At 33.6% G+C, this 24,123-nt stretch overlaps 2 protein-coding genes across 7 annotated transcripts in view; one reads left to right on the forward strand and one right to left on the reverse strand.

The window, feature by feature from the left end:
- Window positions 1–1,917: 1,917 nt before the first annotated feature.
- On the reverse strand, window positions 1,918–7,183 carry LOC105328588 (translocon-associated protein subunit alpha). Its single transcript, XM_011429514.4, has 9 exons — window positions 6,996–7,183; window positions 6,047–6,168; window positions 5,762–5,858; window positions 4,954–5,081; window positions 4,711–4,842; window positions 4,152–4,234; window positions 3,755–3,833; window positions 3,050–3,158; window positions 1,918–2,629 (listed from the first exon to the last, which is right to left on the reverse strand). The coding sequence occupies exons 1-9, from the start codon at window positions 7,069–7,071 to the stop codon at window positions 2,550–2,552; spliced, it is 906 nt and encodes a 301-aa protein (XP_011427816.2). The 5' UTR covers window positions 7,072–7,183; the 3' UTR covers window positions 1,918–2,549.
- Window positions 7,184–7,233: 50 nt separating this feature from the next.
- The window catches only part of LOC105328589 (serine-rich adhesin for platelets), a 32,183-nt gene continuing 15,293 nt past the window's right edge, over window positions 7,234–24,123 (forward strand). For 2 of the 6 annotated variants that reach the window (XM_066078432.1, XM_066078433.1), the window contains exons 1-3: window positions 7,234–7,313; window positions 7,565–7,589; window positions 9,824–9,901. In XM_066078432.1, coding sequence (XP_065934504.1) covers window positions 7,583–7,589; window positions 9,824–9,901 — 85 coding nt within the window. In that variant the 5' untranslated portion in view covers window positions 7,234–7,313; window positions 7,565–7,582. Of the gene's footprint in view, window positions 7,314–7,564; window positions 7,596–9,823; window positions 9,902–14,611; window positions 14,838–18,061; window positions 18,216–24,123 lie in introns of those variants that run through there. The other 4 variants (XM_066078437.1, XM_066078438.1, XM_066078439.1 and 1 more) reach the window with 4 other exon arrangements.

Raw genomic sequence — 24,123 nt, forward strand, 5'->3', positions numbered from 1 at the left:
AACAGAACAGGAGATTTTAAACAATACAAATACAATTAATGAACCGTAATTTTTCTATTCGATTCAATCAATTTGTAAAGAGAAAAGAGAAACCTAATATAGTGGCTGATATAGTTAAGTGGTATGGTTCGTTTCGTATCTATAATACGGCTCATTTGTTCCAACGGAATAAATCTGATCGTTGAAAAAATCTCTTTTCTATGAATAATTAAATAATAAAGGTAAGAGTTAAAGACAAGAATTAAGCATTTAAAAAACATCTTTAAAGTATGATGTTTTCGGTATAATAATAGATTGATTTGGTTCTTTTATAATCAGACGTAATAATCGATACCAGTCCCCCTTTGCTAAACGTTGCAGGGTTCGATGGTCGTGACTGTATTGATTCCTTCAGAAAGAGAGCTTGGTATCAAGATATATAGGTTAGGATTTTATTTTTAAAAATGATAAAAATTACTTTTTCAGTGTCAGTTTCATGGAGTTCTATATAAATATGGAAAAAGGAATCATTCTTTGAATATTATGAGGTGATAATTTCGGTCGGGGCGTGATCATAAAGCCCGACGGGCTTTATTGGATTTGATCACGCCCCGACCGAAATTATCACCTCAAAATATTCAAAGAATGATTCTTTATTATTTATATTTATATAATTCTAAGCCATCGTACGATTGAATATTTAAATATAAATAAGCAAACCCTGCTGGCGCCTCAATTCGGCGTCATTTGAATTTATGGGTTATATAGTACAAAATTAATACGTAGTGTTATCGCAGGCAAAGACACTGGAAAATGTTAATATACTCGTATAAACTGAAATTAATTCGATTCATATCTTCATCAATAACACAGCTTATGTTGTGGTTTACCCTTAAAATCTAGCTTCTGGGCGCTTCGTCCCTTGACCCCTACACGTCACAATATTTTCCCACCCTTCATTCATTAAATCTCAGAAAATGATTTTCGTTAAAACTTACTTCTTGCAAATGACCGTTGAATTGCCACCTTCAAACTACACCTGTAGCGGTGCGATCTACAGAAATATACCACCGGTGTCATTGTTGCCGCGAAAATGTTAACATTTTCAGTTTCCAATTTTATGTCAGGAGTACGTAGTTCAAAATCGAAACAACAAAGTACGTAAGGGGAAGAAGCTACTGTTAATATTTGTCTTGACTGTCTCAATACCTTTGAATAGGGTGATGTCATTTTATTTCACAAACCCCATGGCTGATGGCTCAGTAATCTGGCAAATGAGCGGATGACTTTATCAAAGTGCTCATTAAATGCCAACTATGGTCAAAGCGCACGATTGACAATCTAGATTCTGTAATAATCAAATCGAAGAAAGATCACATTTTCTACAAAACGAAACTTTTAAATATTTTCTTGATTGGAATTTTCAATTTTTTTTTTAAACAATACCTTTCATTTTATAAATATATTCAAATACATATGGCGAAAGAAACTGCATAGTTTTTGAATAAAAATCAATAATTTTTAATGTATAAAGACCAATAATTCATAATACTAAGCAATTCTTAGTCTGATGCGCAAGTGTATGCGTTCATTTTCAGCTTCTTCCTTCAGACACTAAAACTGTTATGCATACTGACAAGTCTGCAATCAAATGAGAACATTTTTTCACTTATTTTATTAAATAGGAAGTAGATGTAAACAGTGCTGTCACATTATATGCAAAATACAAAATATCCTTCAAGTACAAGGCTTTGGAATGACACAAGTTGAGAACTTCACAAGATTACTACTAAACAGTACATGCTATTCAAAATCCATCAAATATTTATTCACGAAAACATCTGTTCTTACTAAAAAGCTACATTCCTAATCCTTGAGAACATTAAAAAAATTGGCTGACACACAATTTTTTCTATCAGTCAGTTTTTCCCTGCACCATTTTACTAGAGTACTTAAAGACAGATAAATTCATACAATATCAGTGGCAAAAGGCGAAGGCCAAGTACAACAGCCCCTTAATTAATGTCAAACCTCAGAATCGTCAATTTCTGCTGACTTGACTTAGCTTGATGGTTGACAATACTCACAAAACATTTTTGTAACAATTGCACCTCATAGAATACTTCTCTATCACAGTTTGCTTTACAGTCCATATATTAAATTTAGATTATTCACACTTCATTTAATAAAAATGTATTTCAAATGAACAAAATACACTCATCATTGTTAAGAAAATGCCATTACCAGTAACATTGCACATTGTGGTCAACACACTAGATGTTAAATGTGATGACTTCCAAAGTTATTGATAAATAGAAAACTAGACAAATCTATCTCTCATACTGTTAACAAAAGGGGAATAATTCAATGAGCAAATGAACCCTTTACAACCACCATTCATACCATTAGTTAAAAAGTTAGATTACAAAGAAAAACCTAAAGAATAACATGATTTCTTGTGAGTAGTTTGATGATTTTCTTGCAGTCCATGAAGCTGTTGTACTCGCGTTGTATGTGTAACAGTGACCTGGTCTTTAGATCCACTTCCATCAGGGTCAGCATCAGCACGATCATTCTTCTCCTGACCCGGCGGTCCTCTTGCTCTTCCTCTGGCGGGGGGATTGTTTCGGTGAACGCCCCGGTGACTTGTCTACAAAACATGAAGCAGCAATTAGTATTTTTTGCCAATAATTCTCAAATAATTCAATCATTCCTAGTAACTAAAAGGGGATTCAAAATATGATGTGAATTGGTAAGTGGACAAATTAAGTTACTAGCACATCAAACTGTTTGTACCCTTACGACTGAAACATTTTTTTCTTTAAATTGTGTTGCGAAACAAGTCAACTCTTTTGTTTTTGTTAATTCTTACACAAGATCTGAGTAGTATAAACTAGATTACATCAGATATCACTAGAAATTTTGCAATGCTTTATAAAAAGGTGTATTGGAAAAATTTCAAATCTAAGGTTTCCGTCAATCTTTCCCACAAGATTTAGTACATTACTTACACAACTAATTAGCAATGTCTCTCGTAATTCAACTGGGAAAACAAAGTTCCTGTACTTACTTAAATCCCTCTCCAGGGTTTCCTTTGGGATCCAATCGTAGTCTACATCTGTATTCTGTGTGCCCATCTCCACTGGTTGGCGGTGCGACTTTTTTGAGCGATGTTTCTTCTGCAACAAAAATTAAAATGCTGCTTCATATTTTGTAATCTTCTGAAAAATTTATTTCATGTAAATATTCACCCACCCCTTCCCCAAAATAAATAAGAATAAATTGTTCCTCTGTTTGAAGCTTCTATACCCTTCAAGCATAAAAATATCAAGTAAGGGTTCAAACAACTCCAATTTATTTAGCAAGAATTTGGAAAAGAAAATCCATAGTAAAATTTTCTTTCCTCTGAACCTGCATTGGATTTCAGTTTCTTTCTTTTAAAATAATGCATACAATAGAAATTTGCAATGTCTGAGAACAATGGCATATTGCAAAAAGGCTTGGTGATATTTCTTGAAAAACATTTAATTTACATTTAATTTCTTAGTTTTTTTAACCACAAGATGGAAAAACAAACTTATAAAAGCAAGCATAGGGTGGTGATACTTTCCTAAAAAATGTGGGCATAGTCAAAATATATTGGAGATGAAAAAATCTCTCTTTTAATAAACTATTCTATTTTAGAGATACGTGAAGAAAATCAAATAAATTACTGGTAAATTTGAAAGACAACCTCATAAAATTGCATCAGTCATCAATAACTTTTCATACTTACGCTGAAAGAAGCCAATAGTTGCTGAGCACCGACCAATAGCAAAACCGCAATAGCTGCCAAGAACACGTACAGGAAAAACCTAGGTGTTTGAAAGTCATCTTTAGTAAAGAATCAAAATTAAAGAACTGACTTCTATAGTACAAGTTTTAAAAAATTATGCAATAATGTAAGTAGCTGTTTTTCTTATAACAATAAAAAAATGAAATAAGATTCAAACAACTGCAGTTAATATTGCAAGACTCAGGAAAGTCAGAATCTATTTTAAGAATTCTGCTTGCTGTTCCTTGCTTTCAATTTTCCCTTTCTGTTTTATCCTAAATGTTTATGCATCCTAGGTATTTTTAATTTTTATGATGCCCAAAATAAAACTCTTCCCAGAAAGGAAGAAAATACATACGTTTCTCCATCAATTAATCCCTCATCTGGTTCCACAATGTTGACAGTTTCATTGAATACAGGGCTCATGAATGAATTGCCTTCCTAAAACATTCAAATTTTACAATATGAATGGTGTATCAAAAGCTTTAAGAGTTTAAGCAAAGTAAATATTGTTGAATGTGGTAGTTTATTTTGATCCTGACTTCTATGACCTAATTTCAATACAGTCAAACTTCATTATCTTGAACTAAATGGGACTGTTTAAAAACTTTGAGATATTCAAGTATTCAAGATATCGAGGGTAAAATACTACAAAACACTTTGACATATCCATTGTATTTGAGATATTGATGTTTGAAATATCGAAGATCAACTGTACTTGAAATTTCATATTTGGCAAATTCAACTATTAGAAATAATTCTTGAACAGCCTCTGCAAATGGATATATTCAACAGTTTCACAAACACAAAATTATAAAAAGCTCAGCTTCTCTGAAATTCATCGAGCCTTTGTGAAATTTAAGGACCTAACTGGTTCAATTCAGCAAATGGAAACAGATGTATTAATTAATAATTACCTCGTCCTTGTAATTCAACAAGATGGACAAGCCAAAGGGTCTACCAGCGAAGCCTTCATTGGGGGTAAATCCATATTCAAATGTAGCTTGTTTTCTTGACCCCACATCCTGGTTGTACTGAGCTGTTGTGTACTAGAAATCAAAACACCAAATTCATGTTTAACATTTAACCTGAGATATCATCTCATTTGGCAGTAATTCTTTGTGCATTTTACTTGTGATACTGTTGGTATATTCACTCACGTTCTGAATGAAGAAGTTGTAGTCTTGGGGATATCTGAAGGAACACTCGAGTGACTGCACGGTGAAGGTCTTCTCTCCTTTATTGGTGAACCCAACCAAAAACCTGATGGTATGGCCAGCAGGCAAATCTAATGAAAAACAATGGCAATCCATGAATTTAACACATGATAACCCAGATAGTCAATATTTTTAATTTACCTATAGATGCTATATGTGAGAAAAGTTAAATCTTTTTTTGCACTTGAAAAGTGCGTCAAATCAAAAATGGCAATGTTGCAACTCACTGAATATGCACTTTCTTTACTTATGAAGATAAGTTTAACTGTTAATGCAACTATCAAACTTCTTTATAAATCATGAAATAACTTCTTTAACAGTCGAATTTATGATAGAAAGTCATAAAGTTTGTTTAGAATGGAAAGTAAAAGTGGTTCTAGCAGACACAAGCTTCAAAATCAAATACAATGAAAAGTGTGAGTAGCTGTTTTTCTTATAGCACAATAATGAAATAAGTTTAAAACAACTGCAGTTAATATTGCAAGGCTCAGGAAAGTCAGAGTCTATTTAAGAATTCTGCTTGCTGTTACTTGCTTTCATTTGTTTAAAGTTTATTTACCTCGAGTTTTACCAACATTAGAACATAAATTTTTTTTTAATTTTTATTTTTTTTAATATATAATCCTAATTTCTTTTCAGTCTAGAACATATTCAAACCTTCTTTTTTGGACCATTTTGATTTTACTTGTTTCAAATTATAAAGATTAACATATATGTCAACAAGTCTGGAGAAAAGCTATGTTTAACCCACCAGTGGTGCCAATGGGTTTTGTGAAGAGCATTACAGCATCTGCATCAGGCGAAGGTTTCAGCTGCTGATCTTCTTCAGTCGATTCCTCTTCATCTTCCTACAATACAACATTGCAGCTTTTAAAGTCACAGTACAAACATCTTAAATTACTTTATTATGGTCCAGTTAATTCATATACTTTTGTGACCTCCACTGCTTTGATAGAGGTAACATTGAGGATAAACTAATTGCTCACAGTTACTGAATAATTCTGTGCTATTCATGCTTTTTGTCATTATGTCTAACCTTTTCTTTTTCAGTAACAGCCTGGTCTGCATCCTCTACCCCATCCTCATTTTCAACAACAGTGTCTTCGTCATCCTCTCCTTCTACAGAATCTCCATCTTGAGCATACACAGCTACTTTATCTACAAAAAAGAACACATTTACCTTTATAAGGGGAAGAGATACCCACCACACACTGAAGTCTAACTTTTTGTCTTTTCAGTACAAAAAGCAGTTCATTAAAAAAAAAAACCCTCCTATACATCTGTCATATCTGTCTTCCTTTACATCAAATTTTCATGCCTTTGAAGTTCAAAGAAGATTATATGCAATATTGCCAATTTGGGTGATGTTCTTGCATGTTTAAAGTGGTCATGTCTTGCATTTTATAAACGACTGTCATGATTGAGCAAAAGAGAATGAATTGTGTTCAGTAACAAAACAGTATTTAAGTAAGTCTCCTCCCTCTCTTGTAGTCTGTGCGAGTATATACACAATATAACATAATAGGAGGCTTACAAACACATATGTACATGATAACTTATCATTTAATGGGGGCAAAGAAGGAAATCACCCATATTTCAAAGTCTAACACATTAATTTAATGTGTTAGATTAATCAAGCCCGATGAAACCTTCATTATTTCAAACTATATGCAAATATTCTTTTCCTTTGATTGCAGTCATAACTTTTTTTATTTTAGATCCCAGGGTATGAAAGCAAACATATGATAAGTAAACAACATCTTATCACAGCTGCTGTGGGTAGACACAGTTCGACGGTAACAATAACACTAACAATCAATTCAAAATTAAAAATGAGCTCAAATCAACCTTGTGTAATACTTTAAAGTAAAGTTGCTGAGGACACATTCATATTTTTTTGAAGACGAGACAAAATTTTACATTTAAATTACTATCAAAATATGCCACGTAGTATTGAAAAACAATCATGTTTCAATACAACTCACCATTCTCAAAAATCATAACTGTGCATGGCAGTACCAGCAGAAATATCAACATCATCTTTCCTAAGATGGACCACATTTTGTTTCTTCTTCAATTTTCCACACTACGAGGATGCCGATGGATTTTCTCTCAGCCCTTCGTCTTCTACCTCGGACGTCTACACCGGCAAATTGTATCGAATATGTTATCTGTGATTTCATTAGTCAATTCTTTTCAACCAACCAATGAAACTTTCGCTTTGTAAATCAACCGGAAGTTGTCGGTTTCGCACCTGCAGACTGTTGCCTGGGGCTGAAATATCGAAATTTCAGAAATAACAAGTAATTTAATTTATGACAAGTTTTGATATGTGAAGTATGACCAGATTGTATTTAAACTGCTTTAAATTCATTAATGCATAAAGAGTAACTTAACTCTTTTCTTGGTATCAAAGTTCTGACTCTTGGGGTCTGACTAATATGCGGCAAACGAGGAAGACCCACTCATACAGTTTCAAATTTTTTAATGAAATAGTTTGATGGTAAATGTAACTGCATTTTGAAATTAATTGATATTTTGTTTGATTTTTAAGTATGATGGCAGCAGCAACATGCAAGGTAAAAGTGAGTAAAATTGATATGATTAATGTTACCCTGTCCTTTGGCAGATCATCAAGAACTGAAAATTAAAAAAAAATATCACAACAATTAATCAGAGTTTGAACATATGTTTCATTTAATTCTATTCAGCTGCAGCTCTATCGTAAAAATTTGGTTTGAAATGTTGTAGAGCTACTATCTACAGATCATCACATACATGTACAATTAAAATGCAATATAGGGTGCACAAAAATATACACTTGTTTTATATCAAATTTTAATTGATTAACATAATTTCCTATTACATTCTGTGCAAATATTTGGTTCAGAAAATTTTCTTGGCTGCACATATGCCAAAAACTTGCAATTTAATTATTTATGCTGCAGTAAATCTTGCACTAGTTTTGGAATGTTAATACATGTATTACACATTCTGTGCAAGTGCACAGTCTACACATGTCATCCTTTTACTTGCCTCTGACTCCCAGTAATATAATATAGTTCACTTGACTGAAATGACATTTTACTTGCCCTGACAATTGGGCAACCCTTAATGTTGATCCCTGGACAATATATATAATTAAATTTATAATAACAATTTATTATTTCATTTGCAGTTTGCATTTTATTATTTTTGATTGTGTTTTATTAGTTTTGATGAAACTGCATGCATGAAGGCAGTACAATTAATAGCATCAATCATCTAGTCCAAGTTTAAGCTATTTTTTGTGGTCAGTGTCAAATATTAATGCATGGTTATAATGTTCATGAAGCTCTCTACCAAAATTGTGAAATTCATGATCCCTCGATGAAGGGTTTAGGCCCTATGATAGGGTCATTATGGCCATATAGCGAAAATGTATTAAATCGTAGAAAATCTTCTCTACTCCATTAAATATTTGAGATAAAGTAACGCATAGTTATGAAGTCCATGAAGCCCTCTACCTAAATTGTGAAAGTCAGGTGTTTAGGCCCTACCTAGAGCTGGGTCAAAATGCCCTTACAGCGTAAAAGTAATGAACCTTAGAAAAAGCTGTTCTCTACGCCATTAAATATTTTAGAAAAAGTAATTTCATGGTTATGATTTCTATGAAGCCCTCCACCCTAATTGTGAAATTCATGGCCCCTGGGTCAGGGGTTGAGACACAAGATTGGACCAGTATAGCCATATATATTGTTACAAACATCAAATAATGAAAGCTGGGGTTTACTAATTGTCAAAGGAGTCTCAGATTAGGATTTAAACTCCAAACTAAAGCTTAAAATGCAAACATGAGACTCTATGTACTTTGTTGGAAGAAACTGATAATATATACAGAGTTGTTTTCTCTTGCACAAAAATTTATTGCTTTTATATTTCACTATCAAGAGTTATTCCTCTTTAATGGGAATATTGCTTACCATACTTTTATTGAAAGCTAAATAGAGAAAAAGAGGAAGTGTAGGATTTACAAAAGTCATATGTGATATTATTTATGTTCAGATTACTATGACTGGATTGCTGAATCGTAATTTGAAATGTATATTATATAGAAAGTCTACCTGTATTTCTTACCTGGTAATATTTTGCATTGTTGTATTTAACAGGTACATAAAGATTTTTTTTGATAGGTCTATTTCGGGGAGTTTTTATGTTGTGTGAAAATAAAAATCATTATCTGTTAAAACATTTTTAAGAGGGAAAATTATTAATGGTCTTATAGCTTGCAAGAATAAATATTCTGGTTGTTTAATACACGTGTCATTACTTAAAAGTAGTAAAAAAAGAAAGCAATTTTTTACATCTGGAATGTACTCATACTCTATGAAACATTAAATGGAAAAGAAATAATACTTCTAATAAAAGTCATAAAAAACAGCTCTAGAGGGAAAATTCCCATCAAGAAGATCAAGATTTAATACATTGAAGTCGTTATTATCAGAACGTCCTTGAACCAAACTTTGCAGCAAAGTATGTATGTATGTTTTTTCAGAGTGAAGCAAAATGTGGGTAGCATTCTTGAATCACAATTATTACATTCCAGATGCTGCAGCCTTGATGGTTTTGGATATTTCTATAGTTCACTATATTGATACTGTAGGGACATAATACTTTATGACCCGCATATGATTTTGTCTCCAGCCTTAGGTATCAAGTTAGTGGGATTTTAATGAAAGTAGTATTTTGATATAGCCCTAACTGATGTGATCTAACATGCTAATTTTTCTTACATTTTGTTTGAAAGGTTGACTTATTTTCTTTATTAATTTAGATAATTGGGTTATGTACGGCGTAAACAGAGTTTGTATTGATCTTCGGCTATCAAAGCAAGCTGTCGGCTCCCAAATAGGTTTGTTGTTGAATATCTTGACATTGATAGAGATTTTCTTTTTGTGTTTGTACTCCAGTGATGGCTGTTTTTTGTATTTATCTGTGTTACAAAGTGCAGCTGCTGATTGAAAAAAAAATTTTTGTTGAGCCCTGAATATGTATAATGGTGGCTGTAATGTAATCTCTCTCTACTGGTAATAAACATTAAACTGCAAACAGAGTGCACTTTTGATGGGATATCAGGTCTTTGATGAAGAGGGAAAATGTTCTGCCGCTGCATCAGTTATTTGAATTACAGATTTAGCTCGACAAAAATAGAACCATTTTCAGGGTGAAAAAAAAATACATGTAAGTATATTGATTATAACCAAAATGAACATAAAGATAATGCCAAATTTGGATTCAAAGCCAGTGTTGCTATATATGATATAAATTGAATCCATGACAAAACTTTTTCCTGGTTTTAACCACTTTCTTCTTGTATTCTTTAATTTTCAAAGCAAAACAAGTGTAGATGGGAAAACAAATTAGTTCCTTGTATGCGACTTAAGATTTGTTTTTAAAATATCTTGGAACGTTGACCTCGTGATGTGATGCCATTGAGTGCCTGTCGTCACAATTCCAATATCATAAGGATGTGTGTTGAAGCAGTGACATCTTTAGGCTATTTAGTATTTCTTCCGAAGGCGACAAGGAACTTTATTGTTTTTGAAGGAATCGAGATTGACCTGGAAACGTCAATTTTGTCAAATGGGATCACTGCTGAGTAGGACTGTACTATGGAAAAGTTATCTAACAGGGACTTGCCTGAAAAGCATCTCATTCTCCAAGCAATGCCGATGTTGATTGCACTTATCTGGTGTAGGAATGTATCATTTAATTACAAGAAGCCGCAAGATGAATATCGATCGGGGGGGAAAAAGTCTTGATATTTGTTAACAGATCAGTGACAGATTCGACATGGTGGCAGACTTAAGTAGCAATATTTGGGTGACGATTTGAAAAATGAAGGTTAAGCCCCTCACAAATTAGTTCTGATAAGGTTGTGTTGTGACATAGTAATGGGCAGAAATGACTGATAGATGGCCGTAAAGCAAATACAGATAGAAAATTTAATGTTAGCTGCAGTGATGCGATGTGTTTTAAATTAACCTCCTCTTCATATTTGACCCTTGCAGCAAGGACATTTTTCAAATAATATTCTGTTCTTGGCATTCAGGAAAAAATTGGTATCAACTTTTTTGATGACCTACATTCTGGACATTAAGGATTATTGTCTAGATGTTTGAGCTATATCAAGGCAACATTAGAATAAATAACTGAAAAGGAAAGCAGGGTGAAAAAAATTATTGTTGTTGCATCATATTTCTATAGCTTGTAAAATTGTTGTAATGAACTCAATTTTTGATACCATCATAGAGACAAGTACCCCAAGGAAACATTAACTCTACAGTTTCTATAAGTGACATTTATAAGCACAGTATAATGGCAACAGTAACGCTGCTAACAATTACAGCTTGTAGAAACATCAGAGGACAGTAAAACTGCACTGGATTATCCCCAGGACATGTATTCATACCTGGCCCGAGTGACAGACATTTCAAAATTCAATACTGCCAGGTTTCTGTTGATGTATTAAATGTCCAGAATTCACCAATGAGAAACTGTTTTATCCAGGATAATTTTTTTTTATTGAATTTAATGTCTGAAGGGCTTGCGATTCTGGGCTTCTATCAAGCAGATCGTTTATAAAATTTGAAAATGCACCACACCACGAGTGATGTATTAGAGAACTTTTTAATGGAAGCATGCACCCATTGTACCAACACCATTTATTTAATTGTCATTTGAAATTGAAGTTATTACATTACATTCAGTTGCAATTGATCCGAAAGATATTAATACATTCATTTTGCAATGATTGGAAATTGTTTTTTTGTGTTTTAAAAAAAAAAACTGCTCATTAAAACTTAATTACATAGTTATCTTTATCTGAAAATGTGAATTTAATAAAAACTATTGGATGTATTCATTATTGTCTTTGAATACCTTCGTCTAAACAAATAACTTATCCATTCAGTTTCTCCATTCAGTATTGAGGGTAAAGGTATTCATTTCTAGTTTTACTTGAATTATTCAGTTTTGTCATTAACAGACTAGCAATTAGCAGACTTTTTTTTCTCCCAACTATTGTCATTCACAAAGTTGAACTGGTCCTTTAACATTATCAAATCCATTCATCCATTGTTGCTATTAGATAACTTTCCAATACATGTATAATAGTTACCAATTTTACCTTAATCTACTCTTAGTTTTGCATTTATTATTTTTTTTTGTACAATCAATGGCCTATGCATGCTGATGATGTACAATTTTTTATTAGTAAATGACTACAAATTGAAGCAACTTTATTTTAATGGGCAGAGAATTCGCATCTGTTAGGTTTTTGTAAGTGAACATCCAGCACAGTAAGCAAAATATGAGGCGTGTATATTTTATTGAAACAGGCATAAAATGACGCACAAACTGAAGGTCGAGGTCATGAAAAACCCCAAATCTGGCGGTCAGAGAATACCAAGCTAAATGATTTAGTATTGTATTTGATTGGAGCTCTGTGTTACTTATAGCCCCTCTGGGTGTAGGCCAGGAAACCTCCATGTTAAGTATGGGCCTGTAAGGCATCTAGTGTAACAATTTTGAAGACGAACATAATTTTTCTAAACCAGGAAATAACAACTGCTTTGCTCTATTGATTGGTGGTTTCTTTGCGTTTTTTCCTTTTCTTTGTTCGCCTAACTAGATCAGCTACTGGAATCGTATGCCACTTTAAGCTGATCACTCCACAATTGCATGCACTGAGTGGTCTAGTTTGAGTAATAATCAAGTAATACGATACAATTAGCCACCAACATCACACAATATACAGCGCAAAAAATTGACTGTCATCAGAGATCCAATATTTGTTATCTTGTTGTTTTGTAATGATACTGACATAAAGAAACCATACGATCAGGCAACAAGTAATCCTGCCCCTCTCAATAAAACCTAGTGCAGAATAATGTTCCAGACATTTTTGAATTAACCCAATTTGAAATTGAATTCTTTGATTTATCTTTTTTATAAACTTGAGAAATATAGTTGTGTTTACTGCATTATATTATTACTACGAGTGCCAATTTGAGGCAATTTATAGTGACCTATTTTCCCGGGTGACCTATTAACCACATAGCTTAGCTGAGTCTGTACTGCTAGTTAATAAGTCATGTTAATAGTCTGAGGAAAGCTAAAGGCAATCACATCAAACACAGTGGATCATTTGAAATATCAGGCAATACCTGATATCTGGAGTCAAAATCAAGATCTCTTCATGACAAAGAATTATGCATATATTGCTAATCTTAATCCCAAGAGGGATGTTATAGTACTACTAAAGAGAAACTGTTGCTGTGAAGTTTACGGCTACTGTGTTTTGATTAGTCATGCACTTAGATGGAGTTTGAAGATTTACATGCAGTTCTGCAATAAAACTGTATTGCAATGTATTGTTGTCAAAGTTCTGCTCATTTAACGCAAAAACTTTGTATAAGGTACATGAACTGGTACTTCACCTGCAAAAGTTTCAGTTTTGAAAATGATTTAAATATATACTTTGGTAAATATATAAAAAAAAACTGGTAACACATATAAAAAGATTAAGTGAAGGTCACAACACTGCTTGAAAACGTAGAGAAGTTGGATTATTTTCATAATTTTTTGGTCATTAAAATGTTACCGAAGTGCAAAATGATTTTTTTGGTTTTCGGTGGTTTTTAATTTTACCTAAATCATTTTTTTGGGGGGGGGGGGGGGTTTAGAATGCACTGATTATTGTTATGAGTTATAAGCAAGATGTGGTCTCTTTCATCTACTCCACACATCACCCCGAGTAGATGAAAGGAACTTAGCGCTTTATTTAGATAATTCCCAGTGATGTGTGGGTGGGTGTATTGTTTAAAGGCTTTTTAATTGTCAATTGTAAGGTTATTACAAACTCAAAGGAAGTCTGCCTCAGTTATGAAATACTAAAGGACCATTGTAAGCTCCCTCCGAGGGCCTTTCTCAGACATTACTATAATGTTCCCTGGGGTGTGTTCATTTCAAGCTTTGTCTGGGCATCAGCACCGACTGACTCATTATTGCACCTGATGTATATTGTGTTAGAGCCTCTTCAATATTGTACCCTTCGGTAGATGGGTACCTGATTTTAAATGTGGTTAAAAATTAGTCATTCTCTCATTACCCTCGTATTGAAGCATATATAGCATATGACTGCAATTTTATGAGTACAAATACAATGAGAGCAAGATCTGAAATGCATGCACTCAGATTTTTTCAATGTCATATTTTTTAAAAGGGAAATAATTTTCCAATTAACAGTATCAGAATTTATGTGCAATTAAAAAAAATTGATCTGCATAACTTGCTCATAAATAAAGTCTTGTTTTGATGATTGTGACTTTATGTAGTATTAAAGCACATTGTACTTAAAGTACTACATATAAATATGTTTACAAACAATGCCTGCTTGTAAATAAAGTTATTAGCACCTGTTCTATAATCCCTAAGATATCATTTTCTTTGAGCCGGTTTTCCTGTAATGAACCTCTATATACACCTTTTTCCCACCATGAACCTCCTTATAGTAAAGCATATTTGCCATTTAAACCTTGCATGAGTAAGCAAGTATCTGACATCCACATTATGACTTCACACACAGTCAGAGCGATGGCCTAGTTTCTGTTTGCTGTTATTGATTGCCGTACATATATACCAGCTGTACCACTGGATGTAGCCATCTTCAGCAGTTGTCTTCGGTACAGAGAGTGTAATGTTAACAGTAGATACTAAACACTGGAATTGACCGCTGGTTTCTCCCACCGGGCTCTGGAATAATTGGACAGCATTCCTCTGCTCAGGTATGTGCTAGTGGTGCAGAAAAAAATCTCAAGCTAAACGGTTTGTTTAGCGGTTTTAAAAAGCGGGATTTAGGAATGTGTTGATTAAAACTGGTTTTGAGGGTTTTTTTATGTACTTCACAATTTTAACTTGCATTTTGTTGGACATTGGTCACTCAGTGATGTAGGACTTGACACAAGAGGCTAGCTAAGTGACTAGGGTCCAGTGGGGGTCTGTTTGTTATTATGTGGGAGATGTGTTTTGGAGGGAGCATAGAACAGCTGGCTGGCTGGCTGAGCCGGGCTCTGATCTCGGTACTGTATTGTGGCATGTGTTAAAGACATCGAGAGAGGCTTGTGAGAGCTTCTCTGTCAGCAGTCAAGTCTATGGGAGATTTCATGTTTTTCTCACTTGTTGATTTTTGCCCAGCAACACCGTGAAATTCTTGACTGAAATAGTTATCTGTGAAAATAGATATGGCGCACAGGGGAGTTTAATCTATCCATGTACCAGTTCTTTCCCTCTGCTTTGAAAATTTCATTTTTATTTTTTATCAGCCTAATTGTCTTAACACATACCTAAATACCGTCTCTGTTATTGTTGTAAATAAATGGTATATCTAAATCAAAAGTTCAGGTTAAGTTCAATTATCAAAAAGCTATGGACCAACATTAAACCATATAACATCCGATGGTGTAGACATGTGTTAAATAAACTTAAGTAACAAAGACTTGTTGTGTAATTCAGATTAGTGCATTGTACATGCCTATAAGAATTATATTTCAAGTATTTCATTCTTAGAACTTCCTGATGTAAGCACTTCCTTTGCCCGATTGATGAAGGGATGATGTTTCCTGTTGAGCATAGATGTACATCTAATGGTTCAGCCAGAGCCGCTCAGACCGATCTCTCCAAACATGGGCTAAGTCCCGCCATAAAGAGCCACATTGTTTGTAAACACCTTACCCCTTTTCCCCCAAAGAACATGATCTGGGTGTTGGTTCTGAGACCAAAGTTTGATAGCTGGCAACCTTTGGACTCGTGTCTGACAAAGGACAACTATCTTTTGTCACAATTTTTTTTCTCTTCCCATTTACGGGCCGTTTTTGTCATGGTTACAAATTCATCAGTCTGGTAAACAACAAATTAGGACCTATATAGTCGGTAATACATGAATGTGGAGTAGAAGATTGTTTGTCTTCAATGTCGAGATGATTTTTGGAACAAAAATGTATGTAGGTGGGGGCCTGTGTAAAATTAGAAATTTGTCGGTGAATGCATGTTTGACAGGCATGAACCTGCCTGTGTGCACACTGGTAAAATGTCTCTACCTGGCCGTGCTTTTTTTTTTCTTAATACCTGTGCATTGAATTCAACATAGTTTCCCACCCTTAAAGTAAATGCCAGACATTAGTTTATTCATATGGTAATCAAACCTTATCAAGTGGAAATGCTTGTTTTACAGGGGGGACCTGGACAAGTATTTGAAATATTTATGGATATGAAGAGATTGGATCAGACAGTGTTTTTTATCTGTACAAGTTCCTTTAAAAGGAGAGAATCACATTTCAATAAGAAGCCAGTAGATTGTAAACTATTTCGTTTGATTGATTACCTAGGAATAATATATGTATATATAATTCATAAGTTCCATTCAATGACAGGGGAGTAGGGTCAATGAATTCTGTCTACAGAGGCGCTTAAAGATTATTTTTTAATTGACACGTCTTGCTTAGTACCTTGTTGACGGGTAATTACTGCTATTGATTCTCTAACGTGTGCTTAAATACAGACTTGGCTTAAATAAATTTTTTTCTATGTTAAATTTCCTTCAAATCTACTCCCTTTACCTGCTTTTTATATTTTTATAAAAGAAATTCACTCAAACAAAACATGGCAGAAACAAAAAATAGCTTCCAATTATTTTCCTCTACAAGACTCTCAAGAGATAATTGTGTTACATTTTTTCTATATAATTATGAATGAAACCTAATTGAATTCAATAAGTTTGTCTTTGAATACAGCAAAAGGACTATTTGCATACTCTGTGTGGACCATTATGCAACAAATACGTACACATTGGACCTTATGTCATACATATCCATTTCATGAAACTGATATTTAGTTCCATGGATATATATTAATAATTATCTTTTGTCTGGTTCTTATTTACATTGGCAGCATATGTTGTCTATTTGGGGTCAGTTTTGTATGAAGTTGTTGCCACTGAAGTTATGAATCTTTGTGTTGGCCTTGGAATTAAATCTTGGCTCACTGGTCATTGTCTCCAAAAGTCTGTGTCCTCTGAAAGTGCTTGTGAGGAAAAACGGCTCCATTCAGTAAAACAGGACTTAATCAGCTGCTGTTGTCAAATCATTACTGATTTGCTGTGCAAGACAGCAGAAAACATCCTTAACAGAAATCAATATCGGGATCAGTCTGACCGCATTGAACAGGAAGAGGACCATTGACCGAAAAGATTTAGACAGTCGCAAAAATTGGGTATTGGCTTTTTTACCCAATGTATATTGAAATGAAATGTTGCGGCTCTTAAAATTGATTTGCTTTGAAATTTTATTGAGTGAGAGAGACTTTTCCTTTTATGCAGACTTGAATGATTCTGTGTGTCTAGATTCTACCTTTGGATGAATGTGCAGAATCTCTATGTCAAACTCAGTCTTGATGATAAATTGCACTGTTTGTCCTGTCAAGCCAGCTTCACTTGCTTTTCTAACATTTGCAGTTTTGGCTTCTACTTTAAAATATATTTGAATCAAGACTTTTAGAATTCTATATTTGAAGGATTTGAGTAATGTACAGAGCTAGGTGAATGGTTTCCATATAAACTGAAGATTGAATTCTTTGTGTGAACATTTGGTTGTGTGTATTGGGGAAAGCTTATTAATGTCATCAGAATGTATTGACAGCTGACGATGACGGTATGCAGCAAACATGCAAGGTGTAGAATTCTGGGGATGCCTGCACAGGTTGTTGAGCGAGGGGAAGCCCGAGTGCTTTGTCATGACTCAGTCAATGAGCATTCCTAAATGATTGCTTCTATTTGTACAATCTATATTATGTAACTGGGTGAGAAATCCAAAAGTTTTTTTTACCATCTAGGTAATTATTGATTATGGCTTTGGAGTATATTAGCCCCCTGATTGCATCCTGAAAGGAAGCAGCTTCTTTAGATTTATTGGGGTCAAGGTCATTTACAACAAGTGGCTAATAAAATCATAGGAAAGCGGCATGATAAATAGCATTAGACAAGAAGTGGTGACTGAGTTTGCCAACACTGGGTTTTCATCAAAACTCGTCTCTTCAGTGATGTATGGATCGAGTGATACAGTGCATATCTTCTACAGGAGAAATGCTGACTACAAAGCAATTAAAATGATGTAAGTGTTTTCAGACTATAACTCATTTATGCTTTGGTTTTTTGTTCATCCTGGTTGTAGTTTTTTGAGTGTGTGTAAAAAAAGATTTTCTGATTTGTTTGAAGAGATTTCAAATTTTTTTTACTTAAAAAGTTAATTGTAAGTAAATAAGGTGTAATAACTGGTCGGTGCATTATTACCAAGTAATGGTTAAAATGACGGAAAACTTTTCTTATGAAATTCATGAAAAGACAATGAAATGAAAAAAAAAAGATTAATTTTATATAATGAATTACCTTCCATAGGTTCTGTAAAGGACACTCAAAATTAATTGCATATTAAGAATGAATGATTTGTACAATGTGCAGATAGTTACTTAGACCATCAATATTGCCTATACATATTCTACTTTTTAGCGCTAAAATGGTCTAAAAGGTCATATAGATTCAATAAGGTTCATGCCCTGACCCTCTCTTCAGGGAGATAACTCTATCTTTTACTTGCATTTTAATGCAAATTTCCATGCATTTCCTGACAGATTTAATTACAAGATGGGCTGAAGTTTTATGCATTTAAGTTATGATTTTTTATTGAGAAAACTATTGCTGTTTAAACTAAGTTTTTTATAAGTGAACAGATTTAGGGATGTTGAGAAGTGTTTTTAATCAAGGGTGTCAGAAAATTGATATATAACATGACATGTTTTTTCCTTGACAACCAGCTTCAAGAGACAGTAGATTTTGACTGGGTAGTTTATCCATATGCAAGTTGAAGCCATATAGGGTATAGGTTTATGACATTCAATGTCAAATAATTGGAAATACTCAGGAAACAATGTCAATTCTTTATGATTGTTTATACACATGTACAAATGTGCTAGAAAAGTTAACAGAAATCCGAGGGTTCCTCATGCTGAGGCAAGAAAATAACTTATAATTGATAACCATTTACTGACTTATGCAAAAAAAAAAATCCAAAATCTTTTTAGAGGTGAGAAAAGAGAAATAGTGGGGGAAAATAAAACCACATAAGAACTATCAGACATATATCACTGTATTCCTCTGTATGAAAAAAACCACAGACTGGCCCAGCGGTGACACGGGCTTGTTGACGGATTACATGACTATTATTACTGGCTGTCTTCCGCAGGATGACATGCCGTGTCATGGGGCGTCGCAGAAACATGAATGCACATTTTCTCCTTAACATTTTTAGGGGGCACGGAACTCCAATGAAAAACCTGGAGACCATGGCCCGTAGGTTCAAGTCTAGATGAATTTAATCAATGTCGAAGATCTAATGAGATGTGAAGATGTACTGTGTATTGTATATAAAAACACGAGTGTGGTATGTTGTTTTACAAGGTATTTTGTTATGATTTGGTCTTTGATCTTGAGCGATGGTTATGATTCACTGCCTGTGTATTTGGGGCAAGTTGCTATTGATAAAGAGGTATACATAAAAAAGCATAGATCTAGTATATAGTAAAGGTTTAGGCTAAAAATAGAGCATTATTTTCTCACTACACATGCAGAAAAAATGTCTCTTGAGTGGTTTGGCATCTGCAGCCAAACACTCTTCTGATTCATTCTCTGGTATTCTGAGAATTGTTTGCTTATCATCGATAGTATTACGGAATACTGAGTCTTCATTCAGTAGTTCTTTTTATCGCTGTCAATATGATGTAACAATTGAATCATCCGGTTACTCAGAAATTGTATAACAACGTTTACAACTTTGTCACCCGTTTTTAAAATATTATTAAGGTTCTACATAGAACATGACTAAAGATGCGTAGACAGATTTCTGGAAAGTTACTACATATAATCACAAGTACATGTACTGGTAAATGGTTACACTAAGTCACTATCAACTTCTTCACTTTTGATGCCATTAGAACATCTGCTAAGTTTGATTTACTTCTGTCGTTGACAGAGGGTGGCTGAGATAGAGTGGTCCATCCTAGACATCCTCCTGTTGCCACAACTCTACAAGGCTCTCCTAGTAACCCCAGATTGTCATGTAAATCTAGGCACATTGTGACATAGCTCAAGCTGTCCAGCATTTCCCTAATTGTGCCTAAATGATGGCAAAAGAATGAAAACTTAAAACCATCACTAGACTCTAACAACTCAAAATCAAAGTCCCTTTTTATGTATAAATAGAGCTTATTTTGAAGAGGTGAAACCATTCAAAATTGTGTAAAAAAAAAAAATCAAAAAAAAAATCATAATATTATCCAGTCATTAAGTTGACATTAACCAATTGTCACTGTAATAGTGTTATTGATTGCCATCCCTTATTTGTAGCTACAATTTACAGGACTTCAAAGTTTTGAAAATTGTCTAACTACTATCATTATTGAATATTTATATCAAAGTTCTTGTATTATTGATAGTGTCATACTTTAGAATTTGGATTCATTTTATTCCAGTAATCTTTGTAAATTTTGTTCCTTTTTCACGAGCAATTAATTAGTTTTATTGTGTTTATTGGACCAGACATCTAGTGACGATAGTTATTGCTGATTTTTTGTATTTTGGTGAATTGAATCTTTTCTATTGAGTGTTGTAAGTTTTTCTAAGAGCTCTGCGAAAACATGTTGTATTATATCAGTGCATAAAGTAGGATGTCAAAAGCCATTTATGAACATACCGTGGAGAGATTTTGAAATGATGATTTGAATGTTTTATTTATTTTTTGAAAGTCCTGCTTTATCATGTTTGTATTCTGTGGCTTTGTTAAGAAATCAAATTAGACCAGATAATAAGTGGATCTGTGAAGGAGGGCAGGTAGATAGCACAGGTGTGCTGTAAGGTTGATCACACCTGGATTTATTCAATTTTTTTTTTTTCAATTTGCGCCACCATGAAAAAAATAACCACACACAAACTTGATGACTTATGTGTAAAAATAGCTTGTAAGTGAACATCTGGACTGCATGTACTCTTTAAAAGCTGTCATGTATGTTTTAAACCTAATTGTGACGATCTCTTGAATTTCAAAGCAGTTTTAGTTTATTATGGTGTAAACTTTAATAGTAACTTCACGATATGTTAATTTTGGCATTTATTTAAATTTGGGCCATTACACTCAATTAATATTTTGTCATGGAAGTAATTTTAATGGTAGACGTTCATTGAGATAATACTTTTGTGCCCCATACAGTTTATGATTCATATTGTAAATGAATTTTCAAGAAACTCCCAAAATTACATCACTCATTGATGAATTTTACTAGTTTTTACATAAAAAGAGAGAAAGATTAGGTGAGTGAGAGTTTAGGAGAGTTTATCTGAAAGATAAGTTAAAGATAGTTCTGTATTTACATACATGTAGGTTCAGGTAGATATCCATTGTATAATTCATTAGATATTTATTTCCAAGAGAGGGTGTTAATACCTTCTCTGTTGCGATAAAAAGAGAGTTCACCCAGTAAAGCTAAACAAGAGGCTCTCTTTTATATTGTGATCATGATATGTAAATAAATCTATATATCTTGGTTAATACCCTACAATTAAACCGTCACTGCCTACACATAAGGCAAATGGCGGTAAAGGCTTATGTTCTCCAAATCTGCCCTACCCTTTTGTGTTAACTGAGATTCTTTGGCCTATGTATTAATAAAGGATACAGGTCAATTTGGTTTTTCCTATTTTCAAACGAGTACTTTTCTTTCGAAATAATCAATGCATTGAAATACATCGCATCTCAAGCAGGAAAGAAGACGCTATGGCACTTTGAATAAGCATGATCATATTTTGTATGACCACTGAAGCACGACTTCATGTGCCTCATAATGTGAATAAGTCCAAATCAATTTCTAGAACAGAATTTGTAAAAGTTTTACTATGAAATGAATTTCTCCCATACACCCACAACTTTATTGTTGGTCTGGTTCGGTCTCCGTGAATATTTCTGTGTTGTCAGGCAGGAAAAGCCAACACGGTGACTCAGGTCTCACACCCTTTATCCAAAATTCAATGCAGATAGAAAAGAAAAAAAGATTTGCTTGAGAAACTATCTGCTTTTGAAAAAAGGGGTGTTGGGTATTTGTCATAGTAAAGAATTTGAATAACACTGCATTGCAACCGATTTTAGGGTTTACTGAAGTTGTAAGTCAGGATGGTGAATCAAAACACCCCCCCCCCCTAAAAAAAAATGGCAATATTAAAAGCACAGTATTTCTATATTAGGTCTCAAAAAGAAATATGATGGTTTTCGTCACGTTTTGAGGTAAATGTAGATATATGTACAAAAACCCTCTGAATTTGCTGCAAATTTGGGTGGAGGAAAGATGGTACTGGATAAAAAGAAAAATACAGCAGCATTTGTTTGAACATCAGGTACTACAGTCACTGAGTATGTTTAATGATTATTTTTAATAAGTTAAAGTAGTATGTAATGAGTTGATAATACAGCATATGATTATGTAAACCTGCATTTAATAGATCAAGGAATAAAACAAGTTGGTTTTGTGTGCTCTAAAGTGTCAGGATCCATGAGCCAATGGGAGAGGAGGTCTGAATCTAGTACCTCTTGTATCGCATCCTGTGGTTTCAAACCCAGGGATTTTATAGTAAAGCCTTCAAGAGAGTGTTCCCCTACATGAGGTATGACATGTGCTTCGTTCCTTCCTCCGTTAAATTGACAGTGGTTAAATTGACAGTGCGGGGTCCACTAAGGTGTGTAAAGATATCAGCTTGTCTTATACATTTCAAAATGTATTTCTCTCCATTCTGTAGGTAGAGAAACTTTCAGTTAAGTTCTTTTAAAAATAGTTTTCTTGTTAAATATCTGAACAGCCTCAATTAAAAGGATCATTTATATGCTTAAACTGTGTCTTCAGATGGGCCCAAAAAGTGAAACCTGCAAGTCCATTAGAGTGTAACGTGTTAATTCTTGCAAGTGAAAAGTGCTGTTCCTATCATATTCAAATTAGGTGGTTTAATACAGAAACTTTTACACATTATCTGCAGACTCAAGCATTTAGGTCTAGGAAATTTCATTTGTCAATCCTGAACTTTGACAACAGTACATGTGTGCATCTCTTTGTAAATTCAGTTGAAGTTTTTATTTGTCCTGGAAATCTTTGGAATTAAGAAATTTCTAATTAGCATACATGTATTATGATGATACCGTAGATGATTAAATTTATAATGCAATTATTTTTTAATTCTTACTGTTGAGGTGTATTAAGAAATGATTCATCTAATTTTAAGACAATCCCAGGAATGAATCTATAATGCCAACTTAAGTTTTAATGTTTTATTATAACATTAGTAAACAGAAGTTTGTTTCAATTGTGTTTTGTCTCTCAACGTAACTAGAGATATCGTCCGTTGATGAGGGAATTTTCATTGATAAAACAAATTAAAAGTTGTGATTTGATATGGATTATATAGAAAACAAATGTACATAAAACATCAAAGTATTTATAATCCAATTCAATGTAATTATATATTATTATACTTCTCAAAGTGAATATTGCTTAGGATAGTACTTGGGATGATTTTTGAAAATTGATCATTGTCTAGTGTTGCAGTTGTAATTAAAGTACATCATTAACAAAAACAACTGGTGATCAGGATATTTCCGGCATTTTGTCAATAGAGTATATTACAATTGAAGCTGACATTAAGTGGTAAAGTACCAGTCTCTCTCAGTTGTGACACATAGATACATACCATTTTACAAATATCATCCTGAGAACCAAAACATTTGGGTGTGATTAACTTTAGCCGAGAGTCTTGCGGGGATATTGGGCAGTCATAGGGGTGCTTTTCACACTATAAAAGTTCACAAGCTATACAGTGCATGGGCAGATGGGGCTTTGTAGGCTGATGAAGTTAATAACATGACATTTTTTTTGTCATTCTGATGAATTCAAATATTCAAGAGAAAATGCATTCAGGTTGCATACGGATTC

Source organism: Magallana gigas, chromosome 3, assembly GCF_963853765.1.
Source record: "Magallana gigas chromosome 3, xbMagGiga1.1, whole genome shotgun sequence".
Taxonomy (NCBI): Eukaryota; Metazoa; Mollusca; class Bivalvia; order Ostreida; family Ostreidae; genus Magallana; species Magallana gigas.